This window comes from Amphibalanus amphitrite, unplaced genomic scaffold, assembly GCF_019059575.1.
Source record: "Amphibalanus amphitrite isolate SeventyFive unplaced genomic scaffold, NRLGWU_Aamphi_draft 000865F_arrow, whole genome shotgun sequence".
Taxonomy (NCBI): Eukaryota; Metazoa; Arthropoda; class Thecostraca; order Balanomorpha; family Balanidae; genus Amphibalanus; species Amphibalanus amphitrite.
Window position 1 is genome coordinate 84,432 of NW_024882359.1, and position 15,785 is coordinate 100,216.

At 50.6% G+C, this 15,785-nt stretch overlaps 1 protein-coding gene across 4 annotated transcripts; it reads left to right on the forward strand.

Annotated features, from left to right (window-relative positions):
• The first annotated feature begins 112 nt into the window (after positions 1-112).
• On the forward strand, positions 113-14,143 carry LOC122367372 (arylsulfatase B-like). 4 transcript variants are annotated; one of them, XM_043340395.1, is made up of 8 exons: positions 113-380; positions 1,917-2,080; positions 2,364-2,741; positions 3,047-3,199; positions 6,525-6,695; positions 7,044-7,421; positions 9,885-10,072; positions 13,081-14,135. In XM_043340395.1, exons 1-8 carry the CDS (start codon positions 206-208, stop codon positions 13,736-13,738), a joined length of 2,265 nt encoding a protein of 754 aa, XP_043196330.1. In that variant the 5' UTR covers positions 113-205; the 3' UTR covers positions 13,739-14,135. The 4 variants fall into 4 exon arrangements, with proteins under 4 accessions (XP_043196330.1, XP_043196332.1, XP_043196331.1 ...); XM_043340397.1 differs by having other exon boundaries at positions 9,885-10,025; positions 13,096-14,135; XM_043340396.1 differs by having other exon boundaries at positions 114-380; positions 9,885-10,065; positions 13,074-14,143.
• The last annotated feature ends 1,642 nt before the right edge of the window (positions 14,144-15,785 follow it).

Consider the following 15,785-nt stretch of genomic DNA (forward strand, 5'->3'; position numbering starts at 1 on the left):
CGCCAGCCCATGGTGTCAGCGGCCACACCAGAACAGCTCTGCCGGGGCGCCAAACAGGTGTCCAATCGACCAAAAAGTATGTCATTGGCCTTGTGTTGTTATCTTTGGGTGTGATTCAAAATTACGTAGGTGCCTACTGAAATCATGAGCCGCTGATAATGTAACATCTGCCGGCTCCCAGACTCCTGTCCTTGGGACCTCATGCATGCTGCCTGGTCCGCCGCCACGCCGCGGCAGAGCTGCTCTGGTGCGGCCCGCAGACACCATGGGCTGGCGGGGACCGGTCCAGCTGGTGCTGGTGCTGGTGCTGTTGCTGACTCTTTGTGATGGTGCCACCACAAACCAGCCGCATATCGTCTTCATTCTGGCAGATGACCTTGGTGAGACTTTTTTTCAAACATTTATTGACAAACCATACAAATATGACACAAGTAAATAATAATCGAGGGCTCTCACGCCCAACAAGGACAGTCTCTGTCATGGCTTCTGACACGAAACAGCCGGTTTCCCGTCTATGCTAACGCGCGCTCCAGGTTGAGACGTTTAAACCCGCAAACACCTGATATGCACCGACACAATAGGGCTTTCAAAACCCCCACAACGTGCGAGTAATATTTGGCGAGCGTACACGCTGGCATACAGTGTTGGCAATATACACAAAACGGACGCCACATTTCAACTGCATTTTGACTGGGTGGCGGCCGAATTATAAAAATATAGCTCGCCACCACCACGTGATGTGGTGTGGCCCGCCTGGCCAAGCCGCCCCGGACCTTGGTGAGACTATCAATAGATTGCGTTTGTTTCAATGTCAAACCTTAAAGGGACCTTGCCGGCTCCCACCTTCAAAAAAGTTAATGAATTGGCAAAAAAGTGATGTCGTATGGTTCAGATTGAACAAAAATGAATATCTACCAAATTTCATTGAAAAATATAAACTGGTTTTTGAGATATTAGACAATTACTCTTGTTTATTTTTCGGAGCTTTCGCCGTTCCTGCGACGTCATTTGTAAGCAATAATTTGGTTACGGAGCGAGCGAAGCGAGCGTAGCCTTTCCTTAGATTAACGGAAATTTCTGAGAATGAGCGGCCGGCCGTGGTCACGATTTTGCGAGGCTTATATCTCAGCAACAACTTGACCGATTTACATGCGGTAATTTTTGTAGGGTAGCTTCATTCCTTCTACCAAGTATTGGACTATTCCCGATGCATGTGGGTGACCCCTTATGCACGTGCCACGTGCAAAACGAAGAGGTGTCACTTTTGTAATTGTTGCAACATCTCGGTAACTACTGGGCCGATTGCGCTGACAGTTGGCATGTAGTAGGCACCCACTAGGCAATGCATATCCATGTGCCAGAGTTGGGGTGCTGCTGCACGTGCGCACGTGCAGGGGTCGATTCCAGATATCGAGAACGGCAGCCGGCTTGACCGATTGCGCTCAAATTTGTTACACAGTTACGGAGCAGTTAGTAGGGTGCCGTGCACAAGTCAGTTGGGACACATCTTGCACGTGCGCACGTGCAGGGTGCCGCTTCCAGATCTCGAGAACGGCTGGGCCGATTGTGCTCAAATTTGGCACATCGCTAGAGACCGGTTAGAAGGGTGCCGCGCACAAGTCAGTTGAAGGTACCCCCTCGCAATTTCGCACGTGCAAGGCCCACCCTCTCGCTCGCTCCGTTAGTCGCCCCAAAAGGCGATATACTGGTATCTTAAAAGTGCGGCACTTGCGGCAGATGTTGCCCGCAAATAGCATATTGGCACACACTAGGGTTAAAATCATAAGCGTGGCCTTGTTCATCACTAATTCGGGCTGCCCTGAAAGTTAGTAACTTCGCGACCATTCTAAACCAAATCCGACCAAACGCACATCGCTGTTATTCTACGCAAAACACCAAGCTTACTTGCTTTTCAGGTTACAACGACGTGTCGTGGCACAACCCCGACATCCTGTCCCCGACGCTGGAGGCTCTGGCGAGAGAGGGTGTCATTCTGGAGCAGAACTACGCCCAGCCGCTCTGCACTCCCTCCAGAAGCGCGCTGCTCTCCGGCAGATATCCCTTTCACGTTGGTAGACAGGTCAGTTAACAAAAGAAAACGATACACCAATGGAGTGAGATTTTCAGTAGCGAAATCATCCACCGATGGCAGGACGACCTACTATTAGTAAAACTAAGAGAAACCTAACAGAGGAGCCATTGTATCTATGTCATAAAATAAAGTTTTCTTTTACCTGTTAGTCAATGTCCTGTAAGAGAGGTCTATCGACAAGTGTGTACGATATCTTAACACTCGTTATATGCTGCATCACAGGTAGTCCATTAAACGCCTGTGCTATTTATCGTTTTTGTGCTCCGTACAGTATGGCGTCCTGAGCCCGCACATGCCGACGGGTCTGACCATCAACGTCACCCTGCTGCCGGAGCGGTTGAGGTCGGCCGGCTACAGCACACACATGGTCGGCAAGTGGCACCAGGGCAACTGCGCGCCAGAGTACCTGCCACATCACCGCGGCTTCGACACCTTCCTGGGCTACTGGTGCGGCCAGCTGGAGCATTACAACCACACCGTGCAGGACGCACTGGACTTTTGGGACGGCGATCGGCCGCTGCCGGAGCTGGATGGCGTCTACGCGACTTCTGTGTTCACCGACAGGGCTGAGAGCATCATCAAAGAGCACAATGCCAGTCGGCCGCTCTTCATGTATCTGTCCGCCCAGAACCCCCACGCGCCTCTGGAGGTTCGCTCGGATCGCTAAAAAATGAACGTTTGGCCAGACACGGTCTTTGCCTTTCTCATCTGTGATACTCCGAATATTTTATGAAGTTAGATTAAAACTTATTCTTAATCAGTATGGATCCCTGGAGCATTTAACTAAAATAACCTTTTACTTGTCATATTCTCCGACAACCCTCAAATCATGTACTCGGTATTTGGTTGGCAAAATTGTAAACAAATGAAGCTTGACGGTAAAAAACGACCAAATTACCTCAACCCGAGATCCAAACACCTAAGCGAAGCTGACCAGCCCTGTTCCGATCGCAGGTTCCATCGGAATACGAGGAGCTATACCCGGCCACGATGAACGCCGACCGTCGCACCTACAGTGCCATGGTGACCGCCCTGGACGACTCGGTCGGACGAGTGGTGCAGGCCCTCAAGGATGCCGGCCTCTACAGCAACTCGGTGATTCTGTTCGTGAGTGATAACGGAGGAAGTGTCTTTAGCAACCATGGCTCTCGTGACGGCTTCGCAGGCAACAACTATCCCCTGCGAGGGGACAAGAACACCCTCTGGGAAGGCGGCACCCGCACGCCGGCCTTCATCCACTCCCCGCTGCTGGAGCGGGCCGGCTACGTCAGCCACGAGCTGATCCACATCACCGACTGGATGCCGACGCTGCTGCGGCTGGCCGGAGCCAGCGCCGACGGAGACCCCCTGGACGGCTTCGACCAGTGGCCCATGCTGAGCGCCGGCCAGCCCAGCGTGCGCACAGAGATGGTCTACAACATCGACGAGAAGCTGCCGAACGCGGCACTGCGCATCGGCGACCTGAAGCTGCTGTGGGGAGACAACTCCGGCTCCAGCGACTGGTACCCGGTGCTGGAGGCCCTGCCAGACTCCTCCGATCGCGCTCCGGCCAGCGCGCGGCGATCGGTCCGCTCGAGTCTCGGCAGTCTCGGCGAGTACCCGGTCTACCTGTTCAACGTTACGGCCGACCCGACCGAGCGCCAGGACCTGTCGTCGCTGATGCCGGAGACGGTGCAGGCGATGCTGGAGCGTCTGCTGGAGCTGTCGAAGGAGCTAGTGCCGGCGGACGTGCCTGACCCCGACCCGCGTGGTGACCCGGTGGACGGGGTCTGGACCACCGGCTGGTGTGAGCCCTACTGATTCCACGACAGGTTTCCTTAGGGAATCGGTAGGGTGGCTGATAATGCTAATGGCGTGATAATGCGGAAGTGTCTTTTGCCATCAAGTAGTTAGAAATCAAGACAAATCAAGAACTTAGCTCATTGCTGAGTTCTTTCTAAGTTAACCCTACCTCGGTCATATTCGTTTTACTAGAAAATAACATCCATAACTTAACTCACAATCAAGATGTACCTATTTTAAGTGACGGCGTTTTGACACATACGAGTATACAAGGATACGCATAACATGATGATGTGAGCATTATCATCGATTGAATAAACTCCATAGAATCGTATCGCCTACGTAGCTCCTTAATACGATCACCTCCTAGCGGTGTTTTTATGATTTCTCTCTGATCAAAGGTGATGAGAAAAGCTCAGTCAGCATCTTAGCATGAAGCATAATAGCACTCAAGTAAGTACATTAGCAATGCTTTATTTTCTGTGCAAGTTGGAATGCCTATGGCATGGCTTATACTTTCTTCTTTTTTATTCTTGTGTGTGTGTCTGTGTGTGTAAGTGTACCTAAATACCATTTTCTTAATCTCTCACTGAGGCCATCTACCAGACTGAAGACAATATGCGGCTGGTTTGTGGTGGCACCGTCACAGAAAGCCGGCACCAGCATCAGCACCAGCACCAGCACCAGCACCAGCACCAGCACCAGCACCAGTATCAGCACCAGCACCAGTACCAGCATCAGCACCAGATCTGCCGGTCCGCGCCAGCCTATGGTGTCAGCGGCCACACCAGAGCAGCTCTGCCGGGGCACCAAACAGGTGTCCAATCGACCAAAAAAGTATGACATTGGCCTTGTGCGCTATCTTTGCGTGTTATTCAAGATTACGTAGGTGCCTATTGACATCATGGGCCGCTGATAATGTAGCACCTGTTGGCTCCCAGGTTCCTGTCCTTGGGACCTGACCTCATGCATGCTGCCCGGTCCGCCGCTACAGACGAGGTAGAGCTGCTCTGGTGCGGCCCGCAGACACCATGGGCTGGCGGGGACCGGTCCAGCTGGTGCTGGTGCTGGTGCTGTTGCTGACTCTTTGTGATGGTGCCACCACAAACCAGCCGCATATCGTCTTCATTCTGGCAGATGACCTTGGTGAGACTATCAATAGATTGCGTTTGTTTTGATTCAAACCTTAACCCTCGCCCGCACATGGGGGGGGGGGGGGGGTTGCTACCCCCCAGGTAGTCGTTCTGCTCTACACTCAACATTTTGAGAGCTAGAAGGCTGATTTTTTGTATAACTGCTCCTCTATCCTTTCTTTTTACTTTTGACTTTTGACCTTAAAGGTCAAATATTTTTAACAAGGTATATATTAGGGAACTCGAGATTCTGACCCTAGCTATCGAATGCGACCATCAGAAATTGCATCGGACGATCGGTGTAGAAAAAATCGGGGGACTCAAAATTTCAATCCATGATTTCACCTTCAAGATAAAATATTTTTAATAAGGTATATATTAGGGAACTCGAGATTCTGACCCTAGCTATCGAATGCGAGCATCAAAAATCGCATCGGACGATCGGTGTAGACAAAATCGGAGACTCCAAATTTCAATCCATGATTTGACCTTTATGGTCAAATATTTTTAATAAGGTATATATTAGGGAACTCAAGATTCTGACCCTAGCTATCGAATGCGACCATCAGAAATTGCATCGAACGATCGAGGTAGAGGTATGTATTTGGGAACTCGAGATTTTGACCCTAGCTATCGAATGCGACCATCAGAAATCGCATTGGACGATCGATGTAGAAAAAATCGGGGACTCAAAATTTCAACCCGTGATTTGACCCTTCAGGTCAAATATTTTTAATAAGAAATATATTAGGGAACTCGAGATTCTGACCCTAGCTATCGAATGCGACCATCAGAAATCGCATCGGACGATCGGTGTAGAAAAAAATCGGGGACTCAAAATTTCAATCCGAGATTTGACCTTGAAGATGACCTTGAAATTTGAAATGAATGCGATATTAGGGAACTCGAGATTCTGACCCTAGCTATCGAATGCCACCATCAGAAATCGCATCGGACGGTCGGTGTAGAAAAAATCGGGGGACTCAAAATTTCAATCCGTGATTTGACCTTTAAGGTCAAATATTTTTAATAAGGTATATATTAAGGAACTCGAGATTCTGACCCTAGCTATCGAATGCGACCATCAGAAATCGCATCGGACGATCGGTGTAGAAAAAATCGGGGACTCAAAATTTCAATCTGAGATTTGACCTTGAAGATGACCTTGAAATTTGGAATGAATACGATATTCGGAATCAGCGTCCCAAACTGCATCGGATAGGCTGGGTTTAGTTGAAATTCGGACTCGACGCTGAATCCGTCGCGGAATACGACGCTAACTTCACGTACTTTAAAAGTGCGGCACTTGCGGCAGATGTTGCCCGCAAATAGCATATTGGCACACACTAGCGTTAAAATGTTAAAATCATAAGTGTGGCCTTGTTCATCAATAATTCGGGATGCCCCGGAAGTTAAAAACTTCTCGACCATTCTAGACCAAGTCCGACGAAACGCACTTGGCTTCTATCCTATAACGCAAAACACCAAGCCTTGACCAAGCTCAACTGCTTTTTCAGGTTACAATGACGTGTCGTGGCACAACCCCGACATCCTGTCCCCGACGCTGGAGGCTCTGGCGAGAGAGGGTGTCATTCTGGAGCAGAACTACGCCCAGCCGCTCTGCAGTCTGCACTCCCTCCAGAAGCGCGCTGCTCTCCGGCAGATATCCCTTTCACGTTGGTAGACAGGTCAGTTGGCAAAGAGGTTATTACATAGTACATTCATGCCCCATTATGAAGGCGAATGGGGACTATGATACTTTAATTAAGGTGAGGTAATCCACTGAAATTACAGATTGATATTCACCTTAGTCTGCCATCGACAAGGGTCTTTGCGATGTAGTTTTAGCGGCATCCATGTTGTTTAGATACACGAACACTGCCTACATGACAAAAATAAGCGCTGTAAACGTACCTATAGTCAAATGCAAACATATTGCCAAGGAGTGTGGCATCGCCGGCTCTTGGTTGGACATGACCCTAGCAAAGGTGGTTAGATAAACGGTTTTGCCATATTTCTCTTCGTGTTCTCCACAGGATGATGTTCTGAGGCCGCACATGCCGACGGGTCTAACCCTCAACGTCACCCTGCTGCCGGAGCGGCTGAGGTCGGCCGGCTACAGCACACACATGGTCGGCAAGTGGCACCAGGGCAACTGTGCGCCAGAGTACCTACCACATCACCGCGGCTTCGACACCTTCCTGGGCTTCTGGTGCGGCCAGGTGGACCATTACAACCACAGCGTGCAGGGCGCGCTGGACTTTTGGGACGGCGATCGGGCGCTGCCGGAACTGGAGGGCGTCTACGCGACTTCTGTGTTCACCGACCGGGCCGAGAGCATCATCAAAGAGCACGACGCCAGCCGGCCGCTGTTTCTCTACCTGCCCTTCCAGAACCCCCACGCACCTCTGGAGGTTTGCGCGCACCGTTCTAGGGCTTGCATGACTTCCGTATCAACGGGGCATCGTGAAATAATATTACGTAAACGGCGCCGGGGCGGGAGAGGGGAGGGCAAAACCATTCGACAACTACTCGAGATTTTTGCGGGGTGGCTCAAAATGCCCCCCCCCCCCCCGCTACGGGTGGCAGAGTCTGGGAATACCCCTAAGGAGCAAAGGTTAACCCTCGCACGACCAGGCCATTTCTCATAACACGAACGACCAGGGGGGGGGTTGTTACGACCCCCCCCTGGCGTTTCGAAACGGAAGGTCGTAGAGCTTAGCGGAAAAAACCATCGGATTGCTCTCAACGAGATCTCGCGATTGGTGGTATATTTTTTGGTCCTAGGTCAACATTTGACCTACTTTTGACCGGTCAAAGGTCAAATTTTCGGAAAAATAGACTTTTTTCAACTTTCGGCGGCGATTGCGGCAAAACGGTGGGAGATATCGACTTGAAACCTTCACTATCGTGTTCCTTGATCAATTCTCTATCGTTTGGTATGTATTTCGTTTCCCTAGCTCTAAAAATGGCGCGTTGGGAGCGCCGGAAGTCGGCAAGGTCACAGTCGGCGGCAGAAATTCGAAAAATCAAAATTTAAATTTTTGAAATCTGATTGTATTTTTGGATTTGGGAGGTCCATTTGCTCCCTATAGAAGCTAATATTGCTGCATATTCCCATTGAGGTGACAAGAATTAGCAAAATAGTGGTTCGGGCGCTTTTCAAAAATAGTACCGGACGCTGTTCCTCTTGTGACGTCATAGCTCCGTGACCTGACCTGACCCGGTCAAATTTCTTATACCATATGATAGCCAATACTTGCCCCAACATGCATGGGAAGTTTCATCACGATCCATCAACCGATGTTTGTACCACCGGCAGGAAACCTCGGGCGTTGGCACTCAGTTTGTGAAAATCCGGCCGGAGGCTGTACCTCTTATGACGTCATAACTCCGTGACCTGACATGACCCGATCAATTTTTCTTCGGCAAAAGATGCGCAAAGGTTGTCCCAAAGGGTATTGAAAATTTCAGCCCGCTACGACAAGCCGTTTAGCGTGCACTTCGAAAAAACCTCAGGGGGGGGGGTTGATACAACCCCCCCCTAGGCGTTCTAGGGTTAAAAAGAGATCGTTTCACACTGGATTAGTTAGAGCCATAGGCGGCGGAACGGGGGGGGGGGCACCGGGGCACCGTGCTCCCCTTGATTTTGGCATTTTAACATTAACCCTATGGACGTTGCGTGGAAAGAATGGGACCAAAAGTCGGCAGTGCCCTCCCCCCCCCCCCTTTAAAGGGACCCTCCCACCTTCAAAAAAGTTTATGAATTGGCATGAAAGTGATGTCGCTCAGTTCAGATAGAGCGAAAACGAATATCTACCAAATTTCACCGAAAAATATTCACCGGTTTTCAAGATATTAGACTTTTACTTTTGTTTACTTTTTGGGATCTCTGCTTTTCCCAGCGACTTTATTTGGAAGCAATAGTTTGGCAGCTGAAAGTGCGGCACTTGTTGCGCGTAAAGCAGCATATACCACCGCGTGCTACAAAACGTTTTAGTCAAACATTTAAAAATCGTTAGATATCTGCGCTGACGTCACACATTCAGAGGGGTATTCCTATGCATTAGCCCCTCTGAATCAAAATGCTGCAATTTTGAAATTCAATATTTCCGATTTAAGGCATTTCTCGATGTTGTGAGTGCCGAAACCGGTAATTGTGAGCCAGGGACCCCATTTTGGCTATCTCAACTCAAATCTAATGTTAAGGTGGGAGGGTCCCTTTAATTGAAGGTGTTCCGCCGCTTCTGGTTGGAACGCGAAAAAAAAAACGTTGAAAAACCTTAGCCCTCGTCAAGACGGAGCATTTATTACATATTTTGTCCGTTTGATCCTTTTGATACCTGATAAATCTTAGCAGTTGCCTTTTTATTAGTTGGGCTTCCACATTTCGAATGAGATGATTGCTTGGCTTCCTTGCTTTCAAATTAAATCAAATATGTGCCCAATGCTCCGTCGTGAAAAGCGCTACTGTTCTTTCTCAACTAGTTCACGAGCCATGAGCTGCTTTGTGAATGTCGAAATCGTGAAAATTTGACCATCAATGATCTCTGATGACACATCCTTCAAAAACTGCCCTTAAATGACAAGTGTTTTCTTCATGATTGTTGACGCTCTGGAGAAAGCTTCTTACCGCCTGTCACTACCCCGGTCCCGGAGATGAGTAAGAGGGAGGGTGCTTGAAAACTCCCCTTCCCTTCCTACGCCACGAGGTGTTACGATTGTGCTACCACCCTGTCGCATTTTAAGATAAAATGACCTTCATTTTCTGTTTTATAAATATTTACATTGAACGAAAATTGTTATCTGCATATTAGCAACCCCAGCAAGTATATATACGTACCTCCAAACTGACCGCACCAGTCCCGACTTTGCAGGCGCCTGCCGAGTACGAGGAGCTGTACCCGGCCACGATGAACGCCGACCGGCGCACCTACAGCGCCATGGTGACCGCCCTGGACGACTCGGTCGGACGAGTGGTGAAGGCCCTCAAGGACGCCGGCCTCTACAGCAACTCGGTAATTCTGTTCGTGGGTGACAATGGAGGAAGTGTCTTTAGCTATACCACAGACTTCTCTATATATGGACTGTGCGCTGATTTGGGAAATCAGCATTGGAGGCCCAAATTTCTGAAGCCCTAATATGAACCCATATGTTGTAACACAATACCCTTTTATTGTTTCCTGTCGACAGGCTGAATTTTATGTAATATATTTTGTTTTTGTACTATCTATTGCTCGTAGCTCAGAATAAGAAAGGCTTCTGGTCGATATGAATCTGTATTGGAACATCCATTCACGTTCATCGACACCCATTGATGTCCTCATGTCAAGTTCATCTCACATTGCACCAGTGGGCTTGAAAATGGCGTTAGTCCATTTTCACCGCGGGATCCAGCGAGAAAGGGTGGCTATCATCCCTTTCTTCTTCCCCCGTGTGGATTGTTCACATCTCTGACATGGCTGGCTACAAACTCGCGCGACAGTGCACCGACCGCGCTGGTAATGCCGCATATCGCTGGCGGTAATGCCGATGGGGGACTTTACGGGAAAATGTGTGTCTGCTGCAACGGTGTCTTCACTGTTCTTCTCTGCTACCCACTTTTTCGCACCACGCATCTACACATAGTCGCACTTTCACACATTCGCACATGCGCATCACCAATTGCAACGTATCCCTCCGTCTTCTCGTTTTCCACTCGCTGCTGAATGATAAGGCGATAGCTCTTGTGACGGTCGTTCCCATCACGTTGTCATGCTGTAGCTATTGTTGCTTTTATTGTGTCCCTTCGTCCCATGGAGACGTAGCCGAGCAGCTCTGAAGGGACCTGTGGGCGGCCCCCAGGGCCACCACGATGCTGCCGCTCCGCACCTCCTCCATGTTGGGGTTGATGGTCGCCATCAGGCGATGTCGGGTGCCCATCAGAGCCGGGCACCGCAGGAGGACATGCTTGGGCTGTCCGCCTCCTCTCAGCAGACGGGTAGAGTGCGGCTCTGCATTGTCGGTCGTCGCACTGGTTGCACTCCGACAGCCAGGAGGGCGCCAACCCGACTCTGTGGCGCCATTGGGAGGAGCTTGTCCAGTGGCCGGCGCGGAGCTGGTGGATGTCCACCGCCGCTGGCCGGTCGCCGCCGGCAACGGTAGGCGGGAGTCGATCCCCGTCAGCTGGTGGAACCAGCCGGCTGGCCAGGCCCAGACGGTGCGAGCCCTCGCCACTCTGGCGGCGGCCCAGTGGGCCTTCTGGACGTCTATAAGGATTTGTTTTTAGTCGAGTATGTTTGCCTGCTTGGCGATGGTGTCGGCCCTCTCGTTGCCTTCCAACCTGCATTGTGAAGGCACCCACTGTAGGTAGACCAACAGGCCTCCAGCTGTCAGTCCCCAGAGGGCTCTCCAGATGTCCACTCCGAGCGAGGAGTGCTGGGCGGCCCAGCCACCTCGGATGGCGGCGAGGGCGGACTGCGAGTCGGTGCAGGCTACGATGGTGTCTTCGGCGTGCGGCGGGTTCTCCAGCAGCTAGGAGAGATCAGTTCGGAGGGCGACCATCTCAGCTCGGAAGCTGGAGTACAGGTAACCTGCCGGGGCGCGGATCGAGTGCTCTTCCCCGTTCGGCCAAACGATTAGTGCCCCCGGCGCCTCCGTCATATTCTGTAGCTCGTTAGTTACAGTATGCTCTTCGCCATTGGCACATTTCTTGGCTTCTCCATCAAAAATGTCCACAGCTGGCCTAGAAATGGTGACCTGCCAGTTTCCTGAGATATCCAAAGTAGAAGTTCCTGTAATAACAGGCCACCACCGGCACAGATGTTGTCCCAGCTACTTATACTCAAATCAGTCCTATGCATCTTGTTTCTGCTCCACCGCTATTTTTCCGTCCGTTCTTCGCAGACTGGCGTATTCTTGAGCTTCCCGATCCCGATGCAAGTTTTGCGGTAACATTTAAGAGCGGCAACCTTCATCGTTTAACATTGATGCGAAGGGTACGAATTCCATCATTTCATCGAGCATTCTTCCGAGATGATTTGATCCAGACCATAATGAACTACAACCCCATACGACACACTGGATAAACTTCATTGTTTGATTGAATAAGCTTACTTCTTTTGGATGTAGTGGCGTATCACTGCCATGGGTATGACATTATTTAGCGCGGCGTAGCTTCGAACTGCGATGGCGAGTTGTTCTTTTCACATTAACTGCTGGTCAAGTTAAGTCTTTGTAGCTCCTTTCAGTGAGTCTTTTTTTTTTCTCCAGAATAAAATAAGGCACTAGGCATTATAGGAAGTGTGCTGAGACTGGCGCCGTCGATAGCGTCCTGTTTTTCTTCTTGCTGTGTGAGTCTCACAGGAGTCAGTGTTTGCAAAAGTAAACTTGCAAATCTGATTGTCCTCAACGTTATCTCTTATCTCGATTGATGGTTTCGTCTGTGAACATTTTTTCCTTTTAGTTATACGGGAGGCTAAAAAGTTGCCTTTTTGCTAGAAATTATGTTTCGTTTCACATTTTTCTTGCCCTGACTCTGGCTTGATACCCGGAATGACATCAGCGCACCACACGTTTTCTGATCCGGTCGTGATGAGGTAGTGATCGATAATATTCTTTCCTTTTTTGACCATTTTTTCGAGCTATTTCTTACTTATTTTTACTGCTTCTTGTGGCCCTATATAATGTATCGTTATTTCTCAAACCCCTTTTCAAAACCAACGTAAATGACTAGTTCCGACAAATTAGCAACGACAACCAACAATGCAACCAACATTCAAAAGCAAGAAAATGCTCGCAAAGTACGGCTGCATTTGTGAAGTATATACCTCCAGCGTGAACAAATGGCTAACTGAACGAGAAAACATGTTCTCATTTATATACATTTATTTCTTATTTATTTTGAATTCAACAAAAAAAATGTAATCCGACAGGTAGATAAAAGTATGGGCTATCCTATATCCAAATTTGTAAATATTCTGACACCCTTTTCATTGTAAAAAGATGGATAAAAGTGCACTTATTTTTGGGCCTCCAATGCTGATTTCCTCGGATCAGCGCACAGTCCATATATAGAGAAGTCTGTGGCTATACTGATTCTAAAACAAGCGATGGGGGCAACAACTACCCCTTACGAGGGGAGAAGGGCACGCTCTGGGAAGGCGGCACCCGCACGCCGGCCTTCGTCCACTCCCCGCTGCTGGAGCGGGCCGGCTACGTCAGCCACGAGCTGATCCACATCACCGACTGGATGCCGACGCTGCTGCGGCTGGCCGGAGCCAGCGCCGACGGAGACCCCCTGGACGGCTTCGACCAGTGGCCCATGCTGAGCGCCGGCCAGCCCAGCGCGCGCACAGAGATGGTCTACAACATCGACGAGAAGCTGCCGAATGCAGCGCTGCGCATCGGCGACATGAAGCTGCTCTGGGGAGACAACTCCGGCTCCAGCGACTGGTACCCGGTGCTGGAGGCCCTGCCGGACTCCTCCGATCGCGCTCCGGCCAGCGCGCGGCGATCGGTCCGCTCGAGTCTCGGCAGTCTCGGCGAGTACCCGGTCTACCTGTTCAACGTGACGGCCGACCCGACCGAGCGCCTGGACCTGTCGTCGCTGATGCCGGAGACGGTGCAGGCGATGCTGGAGCGTCTGCTGGAGCTGTCGAAGGAGCTAGTGCCGGCCGACGTGCCCTTCCCCGACCCGCGTGGTCACCCGGTGGACGGGGTCTGGACCACCGGCTGGTGTAAGCCCTACTGATTTAAATGTTTTTGTTTCTTTGGCTCATTCGGTATGGCGACTGAATACGAGATCTAATGTTCAGGGCATCAGATGGCTATACGGCCCAAAGAGATGTCATAAATTAAACACCATTCGTAAGGTTGTTCTATTATTTTGCGTAGTTCTCCCTCGAGTTTACAGTTTTTATCCGGAAAAAACGAAAAATGTTGTTCATGGCCTACGATAGCCATTCGCCGGTGTCTTGATAATCTTTTTGAAGCTTAAAGACAACAAATAACACTAGCAATAAGCACTTTTCATGGCGACAATATTGTGATACGCATTGCATACCATGGGGATGTGAGGGCCGTCTTACTCTCTGAGGGTAAATTATGGCCTCGTATCGTCTACCCATTCATTCAATATAATCACCCAGAACAGGTTCTTTGTTTTGTCTTTGATCAAAGCCGATGCCGATAGCAGCTGGCGATTTTACCGATTTTCCTTTTCTTCGTCACGCCCAAACACGGAGCACCATTCTCGCGATCAGTGGATTCCTGGTCACCTCCGTGTCCTCTCAGTTACCGCCCTACCACCGGCCACTCCAGCGGAATAATAACCCCGGCACGACACAAAGGTAAATCCCCGCTGAAAGAAACTGATTGCTCCTTTAGGAGTGCTCGCGACGAACCCTTCAAGCGAGACCCTCTCCAGGCGTCAGCGAGTACTCATCACACTGAGCAAACAACCGGCGCCGGCCGAAGCGACGACGGCTGATGAAGCGAGCCGATATCGGCGGAGGAGGGCCCAGTGGAGGGTGTGATCTCAGATCTGTCGGTGCGCGCTGGAGCGGTAACGCCTCACCGCGGTCACCCCAGCGGGGGACGGTAGAGCGGGCGGGAGACTGACGGCTCTGAGGAACTTGGGAAACTGTGGAAAACGGGAATGTAACGAGAGAAAAACAATGGATGAGCAGTCACCAGTAGGGTATCATGGTGAATGGTGAGTTCACGTTAATGATACCGCGAGGACGATCGCTGTAACGCAAGTCGTCAGTCGCCAACAGTGGCAATGAGGCTACCAGTACGGCAAGGGATACGAAGCTGATCACGTGGCGACTTTGGCGAAGTTGGCGAGGGCGGAGGTGGGTGTGCGGAGGCGGCGGTCGTCTTTGGCCGCGGCCACCGACAATGGTGCGACAATGGCGCCGGTCTCCGTGCCGGCGGAGAATGGCCGGCGCGCGGCGGGGGCCGGCCGCCACCCGTGTCGCCGCGTCCGTCATTGTGCGCCGCGCAGTGCCGCCAGCGCGCCGTGTTGACAGCCACTAATGTGCGCCGGTGGGCGGACACGGCGCGGCACCTCTGAACACCTCCGACCTCACGTGACTGGAGAGAATCGACGCACAAAAAGGCCACCGCGAGCCGAGAGAGTGTTGACAAAAAATTAGAAAAAGTTCGGACCACCGGGGCGGCGGCCAGCTGCGGCCAGGCGGACCGGCCGCGCCGCGCTGCCGCCGCAGCCGCCCAGCGATCGCCGGCGGTGGCCAACCAAAGCTCGGCGGGGCACTGCGATAGGAATGCCCCGGCCCTGTGGGACTCCGGTCAGATATGTGCTGGCTGATTGGTAATCGGATGTCATCTAACAGAGGCGTTATAGCCGCACCTCTGAGGTTAATTTGATAAGAATGTGAGGCATTTGTGAGATCGCCCTCTCGACGCGAGAAATCTCCGAGCTCCTTGGAGCCTAGCTTTATTATATTGTTTTGCACCACTTTTTTCATATGTAAGTTGGGCCAATTAACGATCATATTTATAATACATTCTTTGCAAAAAAACGACATTGCTGCCCTGGCTTTCCTCACGCTGTCTGAAAATTTAGATTTGGAAGAATTTCGCATTGGTCCACAACTTTGAACTCACAAAGTTCATGCATAAAATTCCAAGACAGATGCCTGCATTATCCAATTTGTAGATTGTATCATTCATATTTAATAAAATGAACATGCACATTATCCAGCAATCAGCACATTATTGTAAATTCAGCAGGGAGAATGGATATAAACCAATATATAAATAATGCTTCCCGC